Source organism: Anopheles arabiensis, chromosome 2 (assembly GCF_016920715.1).
Source record: "Anopheles arabiensis isolate DONGOLA chromosome 2, AaraD3, whole genome shotgun sequence".
In the NCBI taxonomy this organism is placed as follows: domain Eukaryota; kingdom Metazoa; phylum Arthropoda; class Insecta; order Diptera; family Culicidae; genus Anopheles; species Anopheles arabiensis.
Genome location: NC_053517.1, coordinates 49593321 through 49618269, shown reverse-complemented (window position 1 = coordinate 49618269; position 24949 = coordinate 49593321). Strand labels below are relative to the sequence as shown.

The 24949-nt window shown below is 43.6% G+C and overlaps 3 protein-coding genes across 3 annotated transcripts; all 3 read left to right on the top strand.

Annotated features, from left to right (window-relative positions):
- The first annotated feature begins 6217 nt into the window (after window positions 1-6217).
- LOC120907774 (A disintegrin and metalloproteinase with thrombospondin motifs 9-like) lies at window positions 6218-11804 on the top strand. Its single transcript, XM_040319106.1, has 6 exons — window positions 6218-6222; window positions 9150-9422; window positions 9566-10182; window positions 10276-10837; window positions 10907-11144; window positions 11781-11804. Exons 1-6 carry the CDS (start codon window positions 6218-6220, stop codon window positions 11802-11804), a joined length of 1719 nt encoding a protein of 572 aa, XP_040175040.1.
- A 1079-nt stretch (window positions 11805-12883) lies between these two features.
- On the top strand, window positions 12884-18820 carry LOC120898643 (A disintegrin and metalloproteinase with thrombospondin motifs 9-like). Its single transcript, XM_040304772.1, has 8 exons — window positions 12884-13197; window positions 13433-13735; window positions 14823-14954; window positions 15737-15952; window positions 16921-17082; window positions 17906-18209; window positions 18283-18632; window positions 18722-18820. The coding sequence occupies exons 1-8, from the start codon at window positions 13189-13191 to the stop codon at window positions 18818-18820; spliced, it is 1575 nt and encodes a 524-aa protein (XP_040160706.1). The 5' UTR covers window positions 12884-13188.
- A 3645-nt stretch (window positions 18821-22465) lies between these two features.
- Window positions 22466-24444, top strand: LOC120894902 (alpha-tocopherol transfer protein-like). The gene is made up of 4 exons (XM_040297765.1): window positions 22466-23397; window positions 23487-23594; window positions 23664-24022; window positions 24115-24444. Exons 1-4 carry the CDS (start codon window positions 23114-23116, stop codon window positions 24240-24242), a joined length of 879 nt encoding a protein of 292 aa, XP_040153699.1. The 5' UTR covers window positions 22466-23113; the 3' UTR covers window positions 24243-24444.
- Window positions 24445-24949: the final 505 nt, after the last annotated feature.

The following is a 24949-nucleotide window of genomic DNA, read 5'->3' as shown; positions in this document are numbered from 1 at the left end:
TACCAGTCCCGATGACAAATGGGACAACTCTTGTAAACATTTGTCTAGAGTCCGTTAGAATGTTGCTGCGTGTTACATCGCCTGCATTAGCAGCTGCAGTGTACCAAACGTTTACGTTCCCCCAGTAACTGCTGTGCAACGGAATGTTTTTTTTTCGCAAAATTTATCTTGAGTACGCCGCTGCGTTAAACAAACTATCCTCCTGGCTAGCTCGGGCTGCCTGTTGTACGCCTTTGTCCCTGTGGTGTGCGAGAATTTGAGCAATGCATTTGCGCCATCGACGACTCCACCAACCCGTCGTTAGCTGGAAGTTAGTGGCACACGCTTAGAGGATGAATATTGTTTTACTGAAAGAGAATCAATAAACCAGCTGCGCATGCGTTTGTGCGAAAATCCTCTCCCCCCTTTCCACACCCACTGCCCTGGCGATAACTTAACAAGTACTCAAGTTTGTTGCAAATCTAATCTCGATACCCCAACCGGGTGTAGGACCCTGTTGCTGGCTTAACATTTATTGCAGCATTGCACCATCGGGACTGAGCTAGGGACTGAACACAAAGAGTCGTTTAGCAAATACATTACGAGTTCTCTATAATTAATAAAGCTATTGAATCCTATTTGCTGAATTGGCACTGCATAGGAACATTCCAACTTTGAATGAAGTTGTTTCAACTAAAATTTATTCGCATGCGTTCATTGAGATTTTCCTTTCTTCCTCTTCTTTTTGGCATAACAACCGCTGTCGGTCAAGGCCAGCCTGTACCACTAGAGAGCTTAGTTTTTACTGACTTTTACTGATAACAAAAAGCAGGATAGTGGGTCCTTGGTATGAGGGCACGGTACATTCGGGGCTTGAACCCATGAAGGGAATGTTGTTAAGTCGTACGAGTTGACGACTGTACCACCAGACCGGCGTTCTTTCTAACAGTAAGAATTCTAACAATTCTTTGGCATACGTGTTTATCGTATGCTATGTTGCTTACTTACTTACTAAGTTATTAACTAACTTGATGTCATACTTACTTGCTTACATTCTTACTTCCTTACTTTATTGCTTTCTTACTTTCCTAATGTCTTATCTTATTATTTCCTTGTTTTCTACATTCTTAATTCATTCATTCTACATTCAGCTTAATTACTATTTTAGTTTCATTCCTGCTTACCTACCTGATAACTTGCTTACTAACTTACAAAGATGCTTTCACAATCACTTGCTCATTCACGTACTAACTTAACTACTAATTATTTATTGAGTTTTTTATGTATTTATTAATTTACTGTCACGACCATTTATTTTTTAAATGGTGTCATCCAGTTTGAAATACATTTGTTATTTAATATAGTATTTCACATGGGACTTTTCAACACAACTATCGAACGCTTGTCTAAAGCTTGGGTTTCATCGCCTAATCTGTTTGTCCATTTTTTTTCTTCCGCTAATGACAGGGGTGTCTGCTTCCGATATGCTGCAAGATTTTTGCCGGTTTAAGCAATCGACAAACATCCATCATGACGTTGCACTGTTACTGACCCGTGAACAAATCTGTCGCAATCCGGCCGAGAACAACTGCGACACGCTCGGGCTGGCAGAGCTGGGCACGATCTGCCGGGATACGGCGTGCGCCATCGTGCAGGATAACGGGCTGTCGGCATCTTTTACCATCGCTCATGAACTTGGCCACGTGTAAGTATCGCCAGGTTGGGTACGGTTTGTTTTGTTTCATTTATTTTTATTGCTTGCCACGGGAGTGCACGACTTGAACTTCATGGACCAGTACGGCTAAACTGGACAATCCGCGTACCACGAGCCAATTACTCATCGTGCGTACCTAGCCCTCTGCTCGGTGCAGTAATCCGATTTTATGCGCCCCGTGCAGGTATGGTAAGAGAAGATTGCACATTACTTACTTCCTAGACACGGCGCATGATTAATGGCTTGGTACGTTTGTGGCGGCTCTGCAGAGGGCTTAGACCGAGAGTTCACCAGCGACTGGAACACTCCCTAGCTCCCGTCCGCATTAATCATCGGACAAAAAAAACAAGGATGAAAAGTGATAAATAGAATGCACAATAAAATTTATTAAATACCACCATGAACGCCAACAAGCACCACGGAGAAGATCAAGCAGCAACAGGAGAACTACAGGGCCACATTAAGATCGTACAAACAAATTGGATCGCGCTCGGTAGCGGTAACTGAGGGCCCTTCGCGGCACAGCACGCTCAATGACCAATTGTGGAGCGTCGTGTTGATGCTCCAAGTGTTTCGAGACAAATGAACGTATTGTAGTGGTGGCTGGTCGTTTACACGATTAGAGTGAACACGTTTTGCGGAAGATCATTTTTTTATAGCCTTTTGTTCTGCTACTGTCATTCGTGGCGCGTGGTTTATGAACGAGGTGAGCCTCCCGTTTTCTTTATGAGGCGTTAGTGTCAGCCAGCGTCACTACCGACAACTCGACCGCCAGACAGAAGCGAGCCATTAATTAAGCGTCGCGGCGTGCACACAATGTAGCGTTCAGTTATAATAAACTCTACGATTGATTCTCGTGTTAAGTCCAGGACGGCTTTTAGCGATCTGTATGGGCACCTGGAAAGTAGTAGGTAAAAAATGGAGATTGCAGATATGTATAGCATTTTTATATATATATTTCTTATATGTATATGGTATATACGATATCGTTATAGTTGTCACTGCAAACTCTCTATTCAATCAAATCCTCAAGGCGCGGTGCTGGATTTGGTAGTACAGTACAGTGGATTCGGTGTATATGAACCTAAACATGATTTCAACGTGCACTCCCATGGCAAGCAATTCAAAGTGCTAATTTACATAAGTTTACACCTTGACAACAGCTGTAATAATCTGGTTATATATGGTGTTCCGATGTAATTTTTCTTATGGCAACAAACACAAAAACAAAGCGGCACAATCGAAACATTGACTGCAATTTGCAAGACAACGGGTTTGAAATGGTCCGAACCCATCTACAATCTAGGGGCACTGCTACAATCCTTGTTTGGCTACTCAGTAAATGTCAAGTAAACTATTGAGTCCATGTTTGTATCCTGCCAAACTATTTCTCAATCCGATTCTATTGATTTTGTATCTCGCTGACTCACACTCATTCTCAATTCCATTTTTTTTTCTTCGCTTACTTACAATTCCCTCATACAGCTTAGGAATGCCTCACGATGACGACCACCGGTGTCAACGGTATCGGGGCGACTCATCCGGAAACAATCGTATTATGTCACGTACGATCGACCATAACACACATCCATGGCAGTGGTCTAATTGTTCGCGACAGATTCTTAGCGAGTACTTTGAGTAAGTAAATTTCCTCGTCTTCCTAAATCCCGAATACTTGTTTATGTTTAACGCAAAAAGCAGTATTTTTTGTAGTTATCTTAATTGGCCATAATTTGTTGAATGACGTCAACATTACTCCATCTTCTATCAGCATTTATGTGTTATAAATTATGATATCGACAAACTCATCGGCAATCAAACGTCACACACTGGTGGGCCATCGCCACCAAACGCGATCGAGTGTGTGCCGGTCGAACAGGATCATTAATCGTTCAGACCCACACAGACGCAGTTAGGCCCTCATCCTAAAACGATTCTTCGGTTGGCTTTTTCTTATTAGTAAATGATTGCCACCGCTGCCACACACACGCACGGTTTCCATTTTTATGCAATCCCTCCGGAGTTCCCTTTCTATTGGTCAAAAATCCACACGAGCTTCAAGGCGGTTGCGACACCGAGGAAGGGTCGAAAGCCTACACGCAGTCGAACCCACGTGTCTGGAGTCGATTTATGATCGGTCGATAATTAATGAAATTAATTTACCGTTGAAATCGATGACCACCCGACGGCGCTAGCAAATAAAACAAAACCCTGCCGAGCGAATCTTGTCTACAGTTTCCTTTCTATTTCTGAGACGGTGGACCACGGTGGTCGTTTATCGACGGGTACGAAAAGAAGCGAACATAATAATGATGAATTAATGTTCACATTGAAAGACGAAAATCGTCATGGTTTTCTTTTCACTTTGCATTTTGTTTGAATGTGGATTTTTGAAACAGAAATTAGGTATGATGTTTTAACTTCTTATTTGTTCTCTGTTACAAAGTACAAAAAAAACAATAAGCGTGAGTCGCATAACATTGCACTCTAATCTATGCTATACCATAGGTGCATTGAGCACGCCTGCCAACCAGGACCACCCAGTACATAACGGGAATAATAATAAAACGCAATAAATGCATCGAATATATCGTTAGCATAAATATATGCTCTCCATAAGCACCAGCATAGCATTTTTTTGTTGGTGTATGTGCGTTCATTATTTTCCTTTCTGTGATTTTTGAAACGCTCCCATCATTCATCGTGCCCAGCATGTACGGTGAAGATACCAAACATGCGGAACATTGTTGTCAATTTCGATTCTTGCCACCCTCCCCAATGCCCCTCGGCAAATACTGAACGATAGCGTTGAACTCCCCGGCTCATGCTTTCACCGCTGTTATGTTCACCAACGACAAGCAACATAATGCTGACAATATGCACCTTCCTGGGCGGTCAACTATGCACTTGCATGAGCGTGCTACATAATGCTGTAAGCATGTCGTATATTCTTCTCCCTGTTTTGCTCGCAAAGTGAAAGTTAACTGCATCGAGAATGAAGCAAAGAAAATCAATAAAAATTCTGACCAAAAACAAAAGCATCCTTCTGCTTCTTCTCCAAAAATGATGCACTTATTTGACAGGGTGGTCTCAAGAGCGTTTCATCTCTGCTAAAGTTATGAGGAAACGGTGCACAAATGAAACACTTGATTTATGTCAGTTTTTTTTTTGTTCTTGAAGAACTTTTGTACACTTGCTTCAGTCGGTAGCAATGTATTTTTATAATAGCCCTTGCTAGCTATCTATGTGATCAAAATATATAATATTTTATACTACGTATTTTATACGAAATTGCGATTTTTACGACATAACTTTTATGATTAAAACATTGGTTTATTTTATAATGTTAGACAATTAAATAATCTTAATTCTTTAGACACTCCTTTAGACAAAGACCTTTTTTTGCTTTTCATTCATATTCGGCATCACATGAAAGTTAAGAGTGTTATTATAAGAATTTATTTAAAAAAATACAACGAACTTTAATCTTTAATTTCTTTATTTTTGTATTAACATTTGTTGCCCTCATAAATCTACAAAATGTCTTCTCTCGAAATTTGCACACCACAGAAAACACAAACACAACTACCGTTGCCCTTTCCCAAAAATATTGCAGTAGCATACACCGCCTCATATTTTACTACTAATCAAATAATTGATCAGCACCGATCAAAACAATCTCGGTGCGATTTTTTAACGGAAACACGGGTTGGGTAAAATGTCGGCTTCAAAGAGAGTGAAGCAAATCCCGGCACCGTCGGACGTCGACAACTAAAATTGATTGAAGCAGTTTGTTGTTGTTTTTGCCTCTCCAGCGGCAGGATGAATTATGTGTATGCAATTGTATCGCCTGGTTGTCCGGTGCAATCAGGGATGGTGCGAAGCGTAACCTACGCGCTGCAAACCTTCCTCATCTCCCCTTTCAAAGAGTGGAATGCGAAAGGCCGGCAGCCAGTGGCAAGATAAATCACCTTTCCTTACGCAATTCAACGCGCTCGCCAGCAAGGATGCCGACACCGAACGGCCAAACGGCACGTAAAAGGAAGTCATCTTTATCCGATGAAATCTTCAACCTGGCTGCAGTTGGCGGGTGGAAAGAGAGTTTGATTTACGCCCGTAAACAACGTGCGTGCTGTATATATTTTCAACACATTAATATGCAAGTTCGAGCAAGAGAGTAAAGGGAACATGTTTGCTGAACGGATATGTGCTTAGCACTTTTTTCGGGAGTCATTGGTTCGTTCTAAGCGTGACATGCTGTCACAACGAGCGATTCATATGCAATATATCTTATCTTGTGCGCTATTTTGACTGCTGGTCGTGTCTGCTGCTATTTAATTATTTTCTCTGAACTTCAATACACTAAAACTCTGCCACGAAGCTATTACACTGTTCTACCTGTTGTCGACCACTCAAATGGCATTTATATTTAAACGATTTATATAAATCACTCATGATCACATTCCTCCGAATTCCATCCCGATCCCTTGCCGTTAATTCCGAACCAAGCGCATATCAATTACCATGAAGTAAGTACCGGCGCTCACCAAAGGCAACCGACAAAATGGGATTAAAAGTCCATATAGCCGTAGAAACCACAAGGTGTAATGTTCCGAGTATTGTTACTTATTGTTACCGAGTGTACCTCCTTAACTTGGTCTGAAAATGAAGGAAAGGGGCAAACCGAGGAGCTTAGATAAAAAGGTATTACATCGTGATGACAGATAAAGGTGTTCCAGCCAAAGGCGCAACGATACGGACAATCCGCTTATTCGGTGAGCTGTGCAGACCTGTAGGGATTACCGGACACTAAAAACCTGAAACGTAGCGGGTTGATTTTTTGTTTTGTTTCGCTTGTTTTTAGCTTTCCTTGAGATCGTCACCGGTGTGTGGGGGCGCGAATGAATGTTAAATCCTGCCAAAAATGTTGCTATCATGGTCACAAAACTGGTCCACATAACGCAAAAACCTTTGCTTTTCATACATCTTTCACCCAATTAGTGGGGCCATTTCTTTTTGGCTCTACCTGTCTGCCACAGAGGCACGGAATGATCGCAGTCCATCGCACTTTGCAGATACTTTGGACAGTTATTTTAACAACTTTTAAGTGCACCACAAAGCCATACCACCCTGGAGTGCCTTGTTAAGCTGTCTTTGTACGTTGCAATCGCCTTTCCTTCCCGAACACCGACTGCAGGCGTATTCCACTTGTTAGACTAACTCACGAACTGTAACCAAACTGCAACAACAGCAAACACATTCTGCAGATTTTTTTTGCTTCCTACCAAAATAAACCGCTGCATCACTGTCGGGCGACTTTCATGTCAATGTTTTATACAGGCAGGAATGGATGTGTGTGTGTTTGTGTATGGATGTGTCGGTTCGTTGGATAAGGCAAGGCAGCATATGCCTTGGCCTCTGGGCTTTCGAAAAAGGGAAGAGCATCGGTTTACATCCCAATTTGGTGTTTGGATTGGTGTGAGGCACGGGGAGGGGATGGCGGTGTGCAACACAGCAATCACGCAGCGCGTTTAATTTCCGTGACCATTTTTTGTTCACCACAGGTTAGGTTTAATTTGCTTCGTTTTCCCCAAAAATAAAAAAAATACCCCAAGGGTAAATAAAAAGGTCCTTTAGCAGGACAAGAAAACATACCTTCCGATCATATCGATTGGCCAGTATAAGACCGCCCCATATTAGGCGAAGAATGACTTCATCAACCAGCGGTGTAATGATGGGTAAGATATTCCTCCGGGACACAGCAAAGCCCAACGAGTCATTATTAAACTGCATGCGGTATTTTTGACTGCCATACTTGTGGGGAACGATATTACTTGAACATATGAGGTTGGAGGTATAATCGTGCAACAAGCTATTGATTGTATACTGTATACCAGCTCAACCAATATTGTCTGTCATTTATTACGATCTTAATTCTGTAATATTGTAAAATTGTGGTTATTTGGTGAACGTTCCCGAGTAAAGAGGTGGATTCAAATAAATTCTATCCTATGAAGCAACATGCGGGCAACATTTTTATATAGCTTTATAAGACACATCTCGCATAGCATTAGACTCAGCGTGTCCTATAAACCCCGTGTGATCATTAATCTCCCAGATGTAAGCCCTGCACGACAGCAGCGAGCCATTCCTCACAACTGCTTTCGAATACCACTGGTTGATTAGTTCGCGGAGTAATTTTTCATGCTAATTCCCTGCGATGTGCAATCAACACTTTCTAATCCCTTCCATAACCGCATCACCTAGACCCCGAGAGCTGCGTATCGCATTGTCGTCGATGAAACCGTTTAGCATTCATCGCCATCAAACCATCTTTGCGCTGTGCTGTGCAAACCATCCCTTCACCGGGGAACAGCCCTATCGTTACATCGCCCGCTCGTGTCATCTTAGCGTCGTCTGGTCAATGTCCCACCGCGCGACGACCCACAAGTCCGCAGCAACCGGGTTTAATTGACCGGCCGGCCGCAGTGTCTACTGCAATTACGCTGCCACGAATCCTGCCCAAGTCAGCGCGGTCCAGACCGAAGGCACTCATGCTCACGGGTCGACTGCATCGCAAAAATGCGATCGCGAAACGGTCAATCACATATTAACGATTTCCTTCGTCGCACGACCGTGCATACACAATTTCGGTGCGTCAGTAGCACACAACACGCGTCCCGACCTAGGACACGATCATTTTGCATGTCCACGGCCAGGACGCTTATCGGTTGCACAATCCGCGTGCATAATGTCATAAATATTCCAAATCCCGACACCCTTTTTGCCATCCCGACACCGTTGGCGAGATGCAGGTTTACGACCTCAATCAAATATTCTCATTCGCTTCATTGGGTGGTGGAGTGATCGCCAGACGAACGCAATAAAATAAGTCTGCTGCCCATCCGGACGACTCAGAATGATAATAAGTCCCGATAGGGATCTGGCTCTGGTTATTGAAGCTGTATCTGTAGCTGTACGTCCATGTGCTTTAACGACTTGCTGCTACTTTCGATCGGTTACGATCAAATGATTCTAGGCAAGAACAAATTGAATGCTATTCTACGCGGTAGATGAACGTGAAACTATACACAACCCTCTCTTCTGCACAAGCCGACAGTACATTTGATTGCTGCGGTTTTATTATTCTATACGGGTTTGCATACATCCTTGCAATAAAAAAAATCTACCCCAGCCACAAGGAGATTGCTTGGGCGCGGCAGTCAGCTGTCGCTTGTGCACGGAGGCAAAATAGTTAAACTAAACGATATAATGTCGATCGATTAAAATCAGTGGAACGGGATCGAGAAAGGTCGAAATTTGCATAAACCCGCTAGTTGTTTTGTTTCGTTTCGGTTCCCCACCGAAACTCTGAACCGTTTTTATTTTGAACGTTTTACCAATTTGTTCTTCTTTTGGTCAATTTCATTCGCCCGTACATCGTTGTACCGCACAGAAAACATCCAGATAACTGCATGCTGAACCACCCTTCGCTTGATCTGATGACGTCCGGCAGTATGGACTCGATGCTGGCGGGAGAAAAGTTCACCAACGACAAGCAGTGCGAGCTGGTGTTTGGCAATGGATCAAAAATCTGCTCCTACATGCCGCCGTGCGCACGGCTTTGGTGCAGCTGGGAGAACGAGATGTCCGGCTGCAAAACGCAACACATGCCCTGGGCGGACGGTACCGAGTGTCAGGAGGGACACTGGTGCCAAAAGGCCAGTGTGTACCGATCGACCGGACAGCGCTGAAACCGCAGAACGGTGGCTGGAGTGCGTGGAGTTCGTAAGTAGCGCGCTGTGCAGTGATCCTGCACCCACGCACAGGGGACTGAAGTTTAATACCATTTTATCCTTTGCTTCCTGTCAGATTCAACGAATGCTCGCGAACATGCGGTGGCGGCATACAGGCGCGCACCCGCGAGTGCGACTCGCCCAAGCCAAAAAACGGGGGCAAATTCTGCACCGGATTACGCATCGAGTATCGGCCCTGTAACACGCAGCCCTGCCCGAGCTGGCGGTACAACTTCCGCGAAGAGCAGTGCCACGAGATGGACGGCCAGAACTTTGACGTACCTTCGCTGGAGCCGAATGTACGATGGACGCCTAAGTATGGCACACCGGTGGCGGACCAGTGCAAGCTGCTGTGCCGCGTGCAGGACAAGAGTCTGTACTTTATGCTGAAGGAAAAGGTGATTGATGGCACACCGTGCACGTTTCCCGAGGACAGCTTCGATATGTGCATTAATGGGCAGTGTCGCAAGGCGGGATGCGATTATGTGCTCAATTCGGACGCCAAGCTCGACCAATGCGGTGTGTGCAGAGGGGACAACTCTACCTGCCGGCCGGTCACCGGACGCCTTAATTTAGGCAAGGGTGTCGTACGCAGGGTGTCGTCCGACGGCCCAATGGAGTTCCGCATACCGGAAGGAGCCACCAGCATTAACATCATTAACACGGGCTACATGAAGGATGCATGTTATTTGAGTAAGATTCATCGACGATCGGCATTTATGTTCCCGTTCTTATCATGCTTCCATTCTTAACATGTTCCGTTCCATTTGGTTTTTTTTTGTGTAGGTGTAATGAGTGGCAACGAAATCATCTTTAACGACCCGAAACATCTCACACCGCACACGAGCAGGCACCGATTGTTTGCTGGCGTGCGACTAGAATACACTGTCACCAGTTCCGAAGAACGCATCACATCCACCTTTGGGCGACCGCTCAAGGAAAAGCTAACGGTGCGAGTTATCCAAAAAAAGCACGTCGAGCTACACAAAGGCTTCGTAGACTACAGCTACATGGTTCCAGTACACCCGTTCGGAAATACGCTCTCCAACGCGATATACTCGAAAGTCGAACCTGATCCCTACGATCATCCTCACCATACGCATCATTCGCACTACAGTGGCAACAGTGTCCACCGGTTGCAGCCCACGGTTGCGCCGACGCCAGAATCACCCTACCGATGGGAGTTGGCGCCGTGGACGGAGTGCGACCAGCAGTGCACGGGTAAGAAGCGTCGTACGGCCATCTGTGTCGACGCCGAGGCGCAGCAGCAAGTGTCGCCGGACTATTGCAACCAATCGGTCAAACCGCAGGACGAGTTCGAGTCATGCAACACGGAATGTCATTTCTAGTAAGTCGCCACACTGTCCCGTACAGGGTGAGACCCGTCTAATGAGCGCGTGCGATTTTATTTGTACAGCTGGGAGCCCGGCCGTACGGAATGTTCCAGTGCGTGCGGCGAGGGCACCAAGAAGATCGAGTACAAATGCGTCCGATCGTACTCGCAGACGCAACGCAAGGAACACGTGGACGATGCAATGTGCTACGGCTCGACGAAACCGGTCAACATCCGGGAAACGTGCATGGGTCCCTGCATGAACGCGACCTGGCTGTACTCGCAATGGAATAAGGTTACAAGCAAGCTCTACTACCACCCGGTGAATATCGACCCCGCCGTACAACGTTTACTGACCGGGTTTCTTTCTCGTTCTTCATTTCTTTCTTTCTCGCTTTCTCTACTTGTGAATTGTCCACCGAACGTACTGTGAACCTTCAACCTTTCGGGTGCTGGCCCTGTTTTCAACCAACGCTTGGGATGTGCCTTGTCTGCTGTCGGGTGAAAAATGGACGCCCTTTCATGTTTTGTTACGTTACGTTATGGTTCCGTGTCCTGTGACGTACCCCCACCGTACTCTATGTTCATGTCTGTGTGTCTGTCTCTCCCTGTAATGGTTCACTGTGTATCGTCCTGTATCGTCCTTGCATCCTCGCGTATCGGCACACCTTATTTATCCATCGTCACGGTTCGGCGTGCAGTGCTCCTGCTCCGATCGTACTCAGAACCGTACCGCCAAGTGTCTCTCCGAACCGAACGGATTTCCGATCCAAGATGCGTACTGTGAATTCAGGGAGCAAAAGATTACTGTACGATCTTGCGATGCGGACCAGGCGGATTGCGCGAGATGGGTTAAAGGAGAACTTACCCCGGTAGCTATATGTTTCACCTTCCCGTGTATTATTTCTCATCCTATTTCGAGTTTCACATGTTTAAGCGTTTCATTGCCTACCTTTAGGCGCACTGTCATGCTTTATTCTAAACCCCTTACTATATTGGGACAGCACCTTGGACGATTGCGGGTATCAATGCCCATGCATTTTTCGAATTTTTGGTCTAATTGTATTGATATCCAATCGGAAAATACCAATAAATTATAGGATCGAACCAAAAATCTATGGGATACAACCAAAAATCGTGCGCAGGGCAACGAATTTCAAATATGCTTTATATTAGAGTGATCATCCTTTTGAACAGCTAATAATGAAGTTTCTTAACACGTTCAGCCCTATGGGGGTCCCCATGGACCGCCAGTGAACTTTTCCGTATGCTCCGAGCCTGGGGGCATTAGTTAGTCTTTTACTTAATCTTTCACATTATTCTATTGCTGAGGAAACAACAATCATTGCAAACCACTGTACTCTACACATATGAATTGCAGCGGTGCACAGGTAGAATAATCGTGTTCTAAGAATGGTTGCGATTGACGAAAATTCCATTGCCCTTAAAGTATTAATGAACAGAGAAGAGTTGAAAATAACGCAACCAAGAAATCGCTACATGTATATTTAGTTCAAATTCTACTGTCTGCGTTGGTGATGCTGGCGGAACGGATAATTGATAAAAATCAGTAAAAATCCGGGCTGAACGTGTTAAGAAACGATCGTCGATCTCATTTTATCATTATTGTTAATGTTAAGCATAGATGCATACCAAAAACATTTTAACGACAAATATTATGCTCATACGTTACCGTGATTGCCATTTTTAATTAAAGCTTTTAGGCTGCCTTATTACTCTTGCTTGTTGGATATCTCACCAGCTACATTGTATATAGTGTGCTTATTTAGTCGTTAGATGCATGCATTAGTGTATACCCTTTCAATCAATGATCCCCCATATCATTGATACTTATTTTGATGTGCCCAATTTTTTTTACCTTTCAACCTCCTTCGCATCCCGCTTCCCGTGCAGTGTTCTGTTACCTGTGGCGAAGGCCAACGTGCGTACGCTCTGCAATGTATGCTTAAAAATGTAAGCGTCAATGCTGCCTTGTGCGGGGCCCGTCCTGCACCGGACGTAATGACCTGTACCATGCCGCCCTGCGATCAAAAGGTTTGTGTGTGTGTGTCTATGTGTTTTTGGTAGCTTCCCTTCTAACCCATAGCGATCTCCTCCTCCTCCTCTTCTCCCACTCACAACAATAGTACATGTTCGGTCCAAATCTTTTGTCGGCTGGTTCTCTACAATCGGTTGTCAGATATTGTGTAGCTTTCGCTTTTGTTTCTCAATGTTCCTATTCAATGTATGTTTGTTTATCAATGTTTACGTTAAATGTCTTCGTTTTTGTTTCCCTTCATTGAAACTGTACCATTTTACAATACATATTTTCCATATTTTTCATTCTTTGCCACTGATAAACGAGAATGGAATTTGTGAGTATATTATAACACACTACTTTCAGTTATTTGTGCGTTAAATGCACACAAATAGAGGCGCATATTTGCATTGTTTTCAACAGTCCATCATTATGCTTTGTTATCGATTAAAAAAAAAAGAACCGTTCAGCACCGGAACCACCGAAGTACAACCAGATCCATGTAATTCGACTCAAAATTTCCCCTTCCTTTGTCTATCTATCTTCCCAACCGGTGTCACCATTATTCGTAGCCAATGCCTAACACCCAATACTCATCCTTTCGGAACGACGTACAGCCAAACCAGAGCATGAAAAATGTCAACTACCAACCGACTGCAGAGCCAAGCCCTGTGCCGCGCGGACAGTGGCGTGCCTATAGCTATTCCAACTGCAGTGCCGAATGTGACGGCGGTTTTAAAAAGCGCCTGGTGCGCTGCCTGTCCGAAACGGGCCAGACATTGGATGAGCGGTACTGTCCCCATCCCAAACCGGTGACTCAGATCAATTGCGCCAACGTTCGCTGTCCTTCCTGGAACTTCGGTACCTGGAGCAAGGTAAGTGCACAACGATCGCCCCAAACATCCCCGATCGTCCATCCGTCCCACATCTGTTCGTCGGATTCAGCAAACCACGTCCAATGTTTTCCATCCTGAGCGAGTATATTTTGCCAGGAGGTAGGAGCGAAGGATTCACACTGCTTACATACATACAATACTGCACCAGACACACCCACCAGGCCCATCCCATCTGGTAGGAAACAGTGCTCGATCTCTTAGCTCATCGAACAACCGCGATGCTGCAGCAGTATGCTTTTGTGGCTTGTTTTCTTTTTAAATTGTGAAATACCCGAACCAGTGTGCTTTTCATTCAATATTTCCACTCTACGCTACTGTATACATCTCATACCACGTACCCACACTACAACAAGCTGCCTATATTCATAAAATACATATTGCGCAAGAGCACATTTTGTATATTTCTGTCCTATGGATTTTGTAATGAAATTTAGGTTTACAATCTTGCTTCCGGCTTCAGCAAATGTTCTGATGTGTCGCTTGCAATCACTGTCACATTCAACCAATACACACCACCTAACACTCTTCCACAAAATGTTAAATACACACTTTAGCGATCGCTGAACTACATCCACCACACATTTGCAAATGTACATTTGTTCTGCTTCCTTGGCTGAGGATGGTGATCGTCAATGATAATCGGCACTACTTTTACTACAATCCTTTCACACGAACTATGCGTCATTTCTAAGATCTGTCATGATCTTACGTCATAAGAGTTATGCACGCATGCCCATATTACTTTAACAATTTGTACTATATACAGATTATCTCCCATCTTGAACATTGTGTATACGCAGAAAATGAACAAAAAACACATCTAAGATTTGACTACCTTTTTTGTACAATGCGCATGAAATGCATTTATTGGAATACTATATGGAAAATGACTCAGTAGTGCATTCGTTTTTCCTGCATTTTCCTATCCACAATGTTTTTTTTTCGTAAATCCCTATCGATTTAATACTACACTACACGTTATACCCACATGCAATCCTCGTTCACACCACTCCATAGAACCCAAGATGGGTGGCTCAATCTATTTTGACTGTGTTTTCTCTTTTAGTGTAATGACGAATGCATACGCTCCCGTCAGGTCCTGTGTCAGGATCACCGTGGCAAAGAAAGCGACCAATGCTCGACCGAATTGAAACCGCCCGCTGTGGAATCGTGTTGTAGCTTTAAATGGAGAGTCACCGTAAATATCGTTCCAATGACCTTCTTGTTTTTTTTCTCTTGTTTATCTATCGTTATCTCATTTTATTAGTTTTGTTTTAGTTTTTTTTTGTTTTGTTTCTATCTTGTATTTGCTTCCGTTTTGTAGATTATTTTATTTTTCTTTAGTTCTCTTATGTTTTCTCTTTTGTTTTGTACTTCTTTTATTCTATTTTCGTCATTTTCGTACTTTTCCTTTAAAACTACTTTATAGTTTACCTTACGGTAGAGTGTAACTAATTGCCAGATGATTGCTTTGTTAGCTTGATGTCTGTTTTCTGATGTACATATTTGTGAAAATCGTGTATTAACGATGCAATTGTTTCTTTCTTTTTTCTTTCTTTCTCCTTTTCTGAAATATGTCTCATCATATCCTCGTGGATCGTGTTTTCTCGTTTTCTTTTGTCTTCTCATTCATACGCATACACATAACTTCGGCTATTATTACAAAAACAACAACAACAACCACCACCACAACTACAACAACAACATCAAAACCACATTACACAATTCGCCCTCCCATCGCCGTCCTCCATCTCTGTGTGTGCCAACATGCGATTCATAAACATAAAATCCGTGTACCCGTACATATACCGCCAATGTCAATATCAACACTTGCCACGATCATCTCTTCACCATCATCGCCGCCATCGCCACCGCTGCCGCCGCCACTATCTCCATCCGCCAACGCTTTTGGTCCGTGTCCGTGCCGTGGACGCCGCTCGGCTTTGTCGTGCGCATCTTTCTGCCCTGCTCGCGGTGCAGTGCGCCGGATCTTGCGATGCCGAGGGTCGCCGCAAGCCGAATGTCATCTGCAAGCGGCTGTATCCCAAGTCGATCGACAATCCGCATCCGCTCAGAACTGGGCGCAAAGTCGACCCGAAGTACTGTGCCAACGCTAGAATGCCGACGCCAGCCAAGCTGAAGAAAAAGTGTAGCAAACCGTGCCCGTTCCGCTGGGTTCCCGGGAACTGGTCTGAGGTGCGCAGCGTAGCTATGTTAATTTTACTTGTGTCCATAAACATCCCACCACACCTCCCTTTCTATGTTTTGATTGATAAAACTTCCCTTTTCTATAAACTATCCATTCTGCTGGATCACAACCGCTATGTGGAGCTTTGGCTTTGCCTCGCTCTATAGTAGTGTTACGTGTAACGATTGCAGCATATTAAAAATACAAAAAGATAAATTAAAGTAATTCAAAATCTTATTTTTCTATATAAAGTAAACAAAAAACAAGCTACCTCAATCTATTGATTGTAGTTTTATTTACCATTCTAAATCGATATATTAAAGTATTAAAATAGTTCAAATAGTCTTTGCATTCGTTACGCGGTACACGTTACGCCTACCACCTCCTTACCTTTATAAACGATAATTAACGATTTTCTTAGCGATTCTCTTGCAGTACTTATACCATCCTTCTAACGATCGTATTATTTTGTCTTCCTACCCGTTACTATCTGTCATGTCTCACCATCTATGTGTACACCAACACCCGAACCGACCAACCAACCCACCGACCACACACCGTGCTCACCATCGCCATCCACGCTATTCCGGTGATGCCAACCATCTGAAATGCATTGGTCACACTTTCAACCCCACCTACCCACCCATTGTTATGTTTTTATTTGTATTTTTGTTCCATTCCCATCACACACACACACACACACACACACACACACACACACACACACACTTATGCCCTTTAAATTACACACTCGCGTTGAATATTCCCTTTCCGACATTACACTCAATCTCATACCGATTGGACGCAACAAAATCCCCAACATGTACACTCTACACCCTCCAACAAAAAACCAAATTCCTACACTTTTTCCCATGGTGGCAAAACCCACCGAACTACAAAACCCTCCGTCGAAACTAATTCTTGTCCCAAATAATCATTAAACCACGTGCGTGAATTGGGCGTGAACGACGCACAGTGTTCGGTTGGGTGCGGCACCGGTAGAACAGTGCGAAATGTGACCTGCACCAATGGCCGTACGATCATGCCGAAAGCCTGCAACGCGATGCTGAAACCCCCGAATACGAAGGTCTGCGAAGCGCTCACTCACTGCCGCTGGAGAATTTCGAAGCCGAACAAAGTATGTGTCGAGTATTGGTATCTGCCATTCAGTGCAATCACTCCGCTTCTAAGTATGATCTCTGTACCTTACGAATTACGTTTTATTTTTTGGGTTGGAGTTTGTTTTCAAAGCAAAGTTCTCATATTTTCCAAAACACTTGAAGGAATTCAGAAGATGCTGATTTCCTCAAACAAATATTTACCCATCTCCTGTAACTTTTCTGCGGGGCACATCTGGCTTTTAGTTTTTTGTGTACCGATCCAATCATGTTTTAATGGAATAAGTGTCCACCACTTGTTGAAAAGGAAAAACACGTTACTCAGCTGCCAATGCCAAGCTTCTGTTGCAAACATACACATTCCGAACAACAATTTCGTCCATTTGCTTCCGCCCTGGTACTAACATAGTTCATCCTCATCCTTAGCAGCCGCTTCCAAAGTGCGTTGTGCGCTAGTTTGGGTTGAGGATCGAAAGCTCAGTGTAATGAAAGTATAACAATTCACAGTCGCTCAAGAGACGGCAGACAGAAGATGAACATCGCAAGCTGCAGTCTCTTAGAACGTATCCTTCTTTCTGCTATTGCTACGAGCAGAATCTGTGTCTAGTTTTCTATCACCTTGCCCTCTGCTACACTTCTCGTACACACCTTCTATGTGTTTCACGATCAAACCGCTCAAAAGACTCAAAAAATCAACAAGATCCGGCACGCTGATCGTAGCTGGACCACTCCAGAGATCCACTCTACCATCCGTATCGCAACAGTTCTAGCGCCTCTCACATGCACGGCACTCACTCACCACATCTACCTGTCTTGCATTCATCCTCCTCATTCGTATTATAGTGCAACTGTAAGGGTAAGCAGAATCGCACCGTTAAGTGCTACGACGAAAAGATGAAGGTCGAGTCGAACCGCTGCTCGGAAAGCACACGGCCGAGCAAGACTGCATCCTGCCAGAAACCACCGGGATGCCGCACCGCGTTGCGCAACCGCCATCACGAACCCGTCTACCGCAATTGCAACGATGCGCGGCGCAAGCATAAAACGGACGGCGAGTACATGATGCACGTCAATGGGACGAAGGCTAAGATCTACTGCCACGGTATGGCGACGGACACGCCGACCGAATATCTCTCCCTGCCCGCCGGTAAGTACACACCGATTGGTTTGACATGCTGCCGGAAATGCTTCTTATACAATGTGATCTACCGCTACCATAGGTCCCACGGAAAACTATGCCATCTACATCAATCGACGAGCGGCCGATGCGAACAAGTGTGAAAACTCGCAACGCGATTGGGCGGACTCGAGCATTAGCTACGGTGCGACGCATTACCGCAAGATCCGCATCAACGTGTCGACGCTGCAGGTGCACACGAACGACTTCCGGTTCACGAACAGCTCCGGCAAGAAGCAACCGTTCGGTTCGGCCGGTGACTGCTACAGCAATACGGGCCGTTGTCCGCAGGGTGACTTTGCGATCAATCTCAAGGGCACACCGTTTCGCATTCGACCCCACACTTCGTGGGAAAAGTCTGGTGTCCACGCGGTCATAAAGTTCCTGGTGCCGGTAAGAAATCGAACCAAAACGGCAAAGGGCAGCTCCAACGCAACGGTCCACGTTATCGTAATTAACTATCCTTTTTGCTGTTTCCGTAGCTGCAACCGCCGTATCAAAAGGTTCGGGCACTTTGTGGTGGCTACTGTGGGAGTTGCTCTGTGTCACGACGTACCAATCTGTATCTGGAGCTAATGTAGAACGCACCGCTGAGGAGCTAGGGAGCCATCCTACGACCTCAAGGACGAGAGTTTCGAAACCCATGACCTTACAGTGTTAGTGTTTAAGGACTGGTGTTTTCAGCGATCACGACCATACCACCAATATCCAACGATCTTCCGTGTTATCTGTGTGCTAGTGGCCGTCTCTTTCCTGCGGTGGATGTACCTAGCAAGCCACGTCTAGCGGTAGAGCACGTCCCGTTCCCGCTCTTGTACCGTCCGTAACGTGGAGCGTAGTTCGCACACACACATTTATTTTATATGGAACTATTTGCTTGTGTATATGTGTGAACGTGTGTATTCGTGTTTGCGTGTGAGTGTGTGTGTGTGTGCTTCTAAAATATCCTCTCTCCCATTAACGTAACAGCTTCGAGCTAACGATGCCTTGAACATGTGCCAAAACGAACACGAAACACGTCCAACTGGTCAGCGGTCATAGTGCATCAGCTGTGCTCTTGGGCAGTTAGTCTGAACCGATTCCCGGTCGTTCCAACTAGCCAGGACCGAGAAACGGTTCCACCGAGAACCGCCCACTAGTGCCAGCAGTCGATCGCGCGACAGCGAATTTAAGTTCTGTTTTAAGGACCCATTGTCTGTCCACTGACTAACAAACACAAGCAGCAAAGTAGAATCTGCTAGTGTGAATACCGCTACACCGGAAAGATCGGTTCTCCACTAACCACTTAGCTTAGCTTAATAGTAGTCTCGTTTCATCCTAACCTCTCTCGGCGTCATTTATTCTGATTGAGGCGTTTCACTGCCTCATCAACCTATTGCCATACACTTATCAATATGCTGGTCGGACCACGTTAGCCTCTATCTTCACGTTCATTAGACCGACCTTTGACCTTTCGATCGATTCGATGCAATATTAAACATTCAAAAGTGTAAACGGCTTTTTTAGTGGACTATTACGTTCCTTTTCATTCCCTGTAAAACTGTAAAAACAACAAAGAAGAAAAGTCATAAAAAAAGTCATAAAACCCTGAAAATTACTAAAAACTGGCAAAGAAAATATTCGTGCATGAAAGAGAGCAAAACATTACTTCAAAATCTCTCTAACCCGAATGGCATAATGAATGAGAACTTTTAAAATGTTCTCGCTGTTGAGTCTGTTGTGTTTGAAAATGAATGAGTCGATTAGAATATTTAATACAAAACATAAGCACCGGTCGAATCGAATCTCCCATAAGCAATTATACCCGAAAATACTCAATAGTGATAAACAAAAATAAAATAACAGTCAAACCAAACCACCCTAAACGGGTGAAGAAAATTATTTACGTTAACTATTTAGTAAAATTGATGATAAACGTACTCAGATTTGATTTGTAAAGAAAGCAACGTGAAGCTTGTATTTCAGACCCGACTCTGTACAACCACGGATGCACGAATCTCAAGTGGCAGATTACTGCCATCCTATGTTTGGTGTAGTATTACGAGCCCACTGCCAAAATCGAACTTCCGATCAAAGCCGGTCAAATCTGTTCTTCTTTTTTCTTATAACAAAACAAAAAAAAATTAAGAAAAAAAGCAATCTTTACTAGTAGCTCTACCTACTTACAATACCGTACGAAACTGCCTTGCTTATTGTAATGAGGTGCACCAATGCGTGTAGTCAATGTATTTACTAGTAACAAATTGATGTGTTTATTTCTTTTCTCTCGCTAAAAGAAAAACAATGGATGAAAACTGCCATATTATTGTTAACGAAGCGCAACTTCCTTTTGGAAAAGAATGATCCGATACTACGATCCTTACAAATCGCTGCGCGAGGTATCAGGATGTGTACGAAACGATCACGAACCTATCGAACGAACCCGGCAGCCCGGATTCTCTTCTCCTTAAGTTGGTATAGGTAATGTGTTTTTATAACGATTTTTATATAGTTAAGGATGCACAGAAAATGTATAAAATGCAATTGCAACACAAAAAATCACAAAGTCGAACAGTTTGGCAGCGGAGACATATCGATCCCGATCGATGTTTCCTGTAATGTTGTATTGCGATTGAATTGCTAAGCGTAAGCCACAAGCTATGCACGATGTTCGCAAGTATTAGGGGTGATGTGACGATAGATTTGTAATGTTCAATATTCAGAGTGTTTTCTCCACCTCCCTCAAGGCGAAACAATCAGTTTAAGAACTTGTTATCTGGTTATTATTATTTTCTTCTTACTTTGGCATAACGACCTGCGTCTTTAAGCCAAGTTTCATAGGCTTTACTATGCCACCTAATCGGATGGGTTTTCCTTGCTATATCAGGACGACCTGAATGAGAATCAATCGATGGGAAGGCCTGACTTTATTGTATTCGTATAATTAATCTTTTGCAATAGCCGTTAGGATATATTGTATACTAAACCAATCAAACGTATTTATTGAAACTGCCACAGAAACTTAAACAAAGCACAAATATCGAAGGATAAAACAAGAAGCGAGAGATAGAGTGATTGAGAGAGAGAAAGATGTATACCACAGTAGGACAATTAAAATCGAACACTACCTATGATGATGGAACCATAGGCGCCCAAGCAACCACAATCGCATTATAGATTTCGTTTATTTCAGGTAGCTCGTATCTATTACAGCGAGTACTGTTCTTTTTTTTTTTTGTTAAAACTCGTTTGCCTCTGATTTCGATTTATGGCACTTTCTATTTTATAGTTCTCTTCATTGTGTACATAAATCATAATGTTCAAACCATTTGAAACTCCATTGAAAAGCACACAACACATAACGTGCAAATGGAATGCCCGACCACTGCTTGCTGGCTTGCGAAATTACATTCTAATTTGTAATTGCGATTACTCATTAAACAATTATTTTACTAGTAGGCATTATGTAACTATAACCTTATAATATTATTATTTACCTTACCTTCTATGATAAGGACGCATAATAAAAAAAATCCCTGGAGCGAACCATTTGGGCACGCCGTAAATTGAAAGTGGACTGGCTACGCTTTTAACCGACGCCTTTTTTGCTCCATGCTATGATATACATCCGAAAAGAACATTGTTCCATTTTTTAGCGATCGTTATAATTTTCCTATTGAATTGAAAATTTAATTATTATATGCCAATAGCAAAAAGTCTCCTTCCGCCACTTGTTGTCGGGATCGTCCACTCGCTGTGATTGTTCTTCTATTTGGTGCTTCAGTGCTTAACGTGCCTATATGGACATACCGGCTTTTACAGTTTTTCGAGACTACTGATATTTGTTCAGTACAACAAAGTCGGATATAGTCACAAACCTTGCTGCAGGAGGAACGGTCCATATGAGGATTGAACCAACGACGGATATATTATTAATGCCGTACGAGTTGACTATTGTACCACGGGACCGCCCCTCGTTGCGATTACGTGGTAAAGAACGAATATTTCTTTTGAGTAAGCAAATACACCATTAAGCCGTCAATTAAAAAATAAACTGCATGTATTTTATTGACGTCAGCTAAATTATACTTATACAGTGTTAAACATAACATATATTGACAGTTTACTATTACTAAAAATTTATATTTCACGTATGAAGTACGTATTCGGTCTTTAGGTTTTAGATAAAACAGGTTCCACATCGAATTCGAATTAAAAATCCTCGCCAAACTACTTTACCCTTGCTGGGTATGAAGTAACAAACAAAAACATAAAACAAAACACAACTCTTGGCATACAATCAACCAGCGACCTACTCCATTGCACGAGGTTGATGGCAGAATTACTGTTGGCATGCGTCAAAGACACATCTTTTATTTAGTTTTTATTTTTTGTCAATTCCAACCGACTTGGCGATCCGAAACCATGACGTCTGTACGGCCATACGGTACAAGTCTGTAGAAAGACATTACATTCTCATTCATCCAGATGAGATAAAACAAGTTAGCTGAACTACTGCAATAACAAGCAAAATAGCATGTAAGCAAGACCTTCATCAGATCGTGCTAACCCGCGAAGATCGTGCAGTGTGGTGGTTTAATTCCAGTATCTAAAACGTCGCACATTTAGGTTTTTTATATCGTAACCTTCAGCCACTCTGGCTCTTCAAGGGTTAATTCTATCTTTCCAAGGTCTTCCGCGTGCATATTTGCTTTAATGGATTAGGAAGCTGGACGACAAAAACGACACTTAAAAAATCCCTTCCGTACCCCTGGGTCTTGCCACTGTGGGTCATGTCCGGTTTAGAAATTATTTAGGCTCCAGTCAACTGCAGCACTCCAGCGAATAAAGTTTGAAGTTGCTTTGCACATCTCCATTCTGAAAACCTGCTCGCGATGAAAACCATCCAGTTCGCTAACGTCGAAGACCAGTACCGAAGGTATGCAGGCGAACTGCGAGCTACTGATGTGCAGAAGTTAGGCGAGTGGGTGAAAGGCCAACCGCATCTACCACCAGTTACCGAGCTCGAATTGATCCTGTTTCTACACTCAAATTACTACGATCTGGAGGCTGCACAACGTACGATCGAGTGCTACTATACTTTTCGAACGAGCTGTAAGAATCTGTTCGGCAACAGAAACCTCGATAAAGATGCGATACTGATGGCGATGGATGTGCTGTGAGTACAAGTAAACTATAAACGAATAAACTTTTTAAGAAATGATTGTGCGAATGATAATAAACCGAATGCTGAACTCATCTTTGCAGCGATTTAGCCATCCTTCCGGAACTAACGCCCGAAGGATATCGAGTGATGCTGGCCAAGATCGTTGACCCAGACGCAAGTAAATTTTCCCTCAGCTCCTTGCTGACGCTGTAAGTATTTCCTTTGATTTGTTTCAACCTTCAGTTTGATAATGTTTGTCTACTGTCCCATGCCCACAGTGCGCTCATGTGTGTTGATATCCAACTTTGGGAGGAAGGATGTAATAACGGATCGATCCTCATCATCGACATGGACGGCATTCATCTTGGACACCTGCCGAAGCTGGGCATATTTACGCTTAAAGATTTGCTGTACTTCATACAGGAAGGCTTACCAATTCGGCTTAAGGGACTACATCTTGCCAACGTGGTGCCGTTCATCGATCGCATCATGACCATGATCAGGCCGTTCATGAAGAAAGAGTTGCTTGAAATGCTCCATTTACACACCAAGATGCATACTCTTTTCCCTTACATCCCTCAACATCTCCTGCCTTCCGATTATGGAGGTATGGCACAGTCACGCAAATTATTACGAGGTAATATTACACATCGGGTTCGGTGCTTGATCGACATGATTAGAGTAAAGAGTTTGTTCTACACTTGTTTTTAGTTTTTGTTTTTTTTTCAGATAATTTATACAACTACACAATCAGTTGTGGAGATCATCTAGCCAGATACGATCAGGACAAGCGGGTAGTCGAGAGCAAACGACTCGCCAAACCGCGCACAATGGGGAACTTTTTCGGATTGCTGTGATCTGCAGTTAATTCCAAACTTGTGGTGCTCAATTTTTTCAACCTCACTAGCTACTTATTTTGTTTTTTTTTCCTCAAAGTATCGATCATAAGCAATAGTAAATAATAGAATATAAATACAGTAATCAAGCCCACAATAAAATATCTTCTCTGAAAGAAATCCTATTTTTATTCAGAAGTAATGTCGGTTTCGCTAGCCTGGTGGTAGAGTCGTCAACTCGTACGACTTAACAGAATGCCCGTTATGGGTGCACGTGCCCCCATACGTAGGACTGATTATCCTGCTACGGTAACAATAAGTCACTGAAAGCCAAGCTCACTTCACTAGTGGGTTGTTGTGCTAAAGGAGAAGAAGAGATTATTATTTTATTCGCTACTACTTCTTCTTTGGCACAACAACCGTTGTCGGTCAAAGCCTGCCTGTATCAATACCCAAGTACCACAAAATCATTAAACGACCACTAAACGGGTTCTAAACGACTCAAGCTCTCTACCTACACGGAATTTAGAAAGACTTCGTTTTGCAAGACGATGAACGACTCATGCATTCTAAAAATAGCAAAAAGCTGGTGGCGCCAACTGTTATCTGTTGGTTGGATACCCAACCAGTGGAGCACTTTCCTCGCTTGGATAGCTTTCTTATTCCCTCTGTACTTATATGGTTTCGCATTGAAGTTATGCATCGCTAGAACTAGAACGATTGTTTAA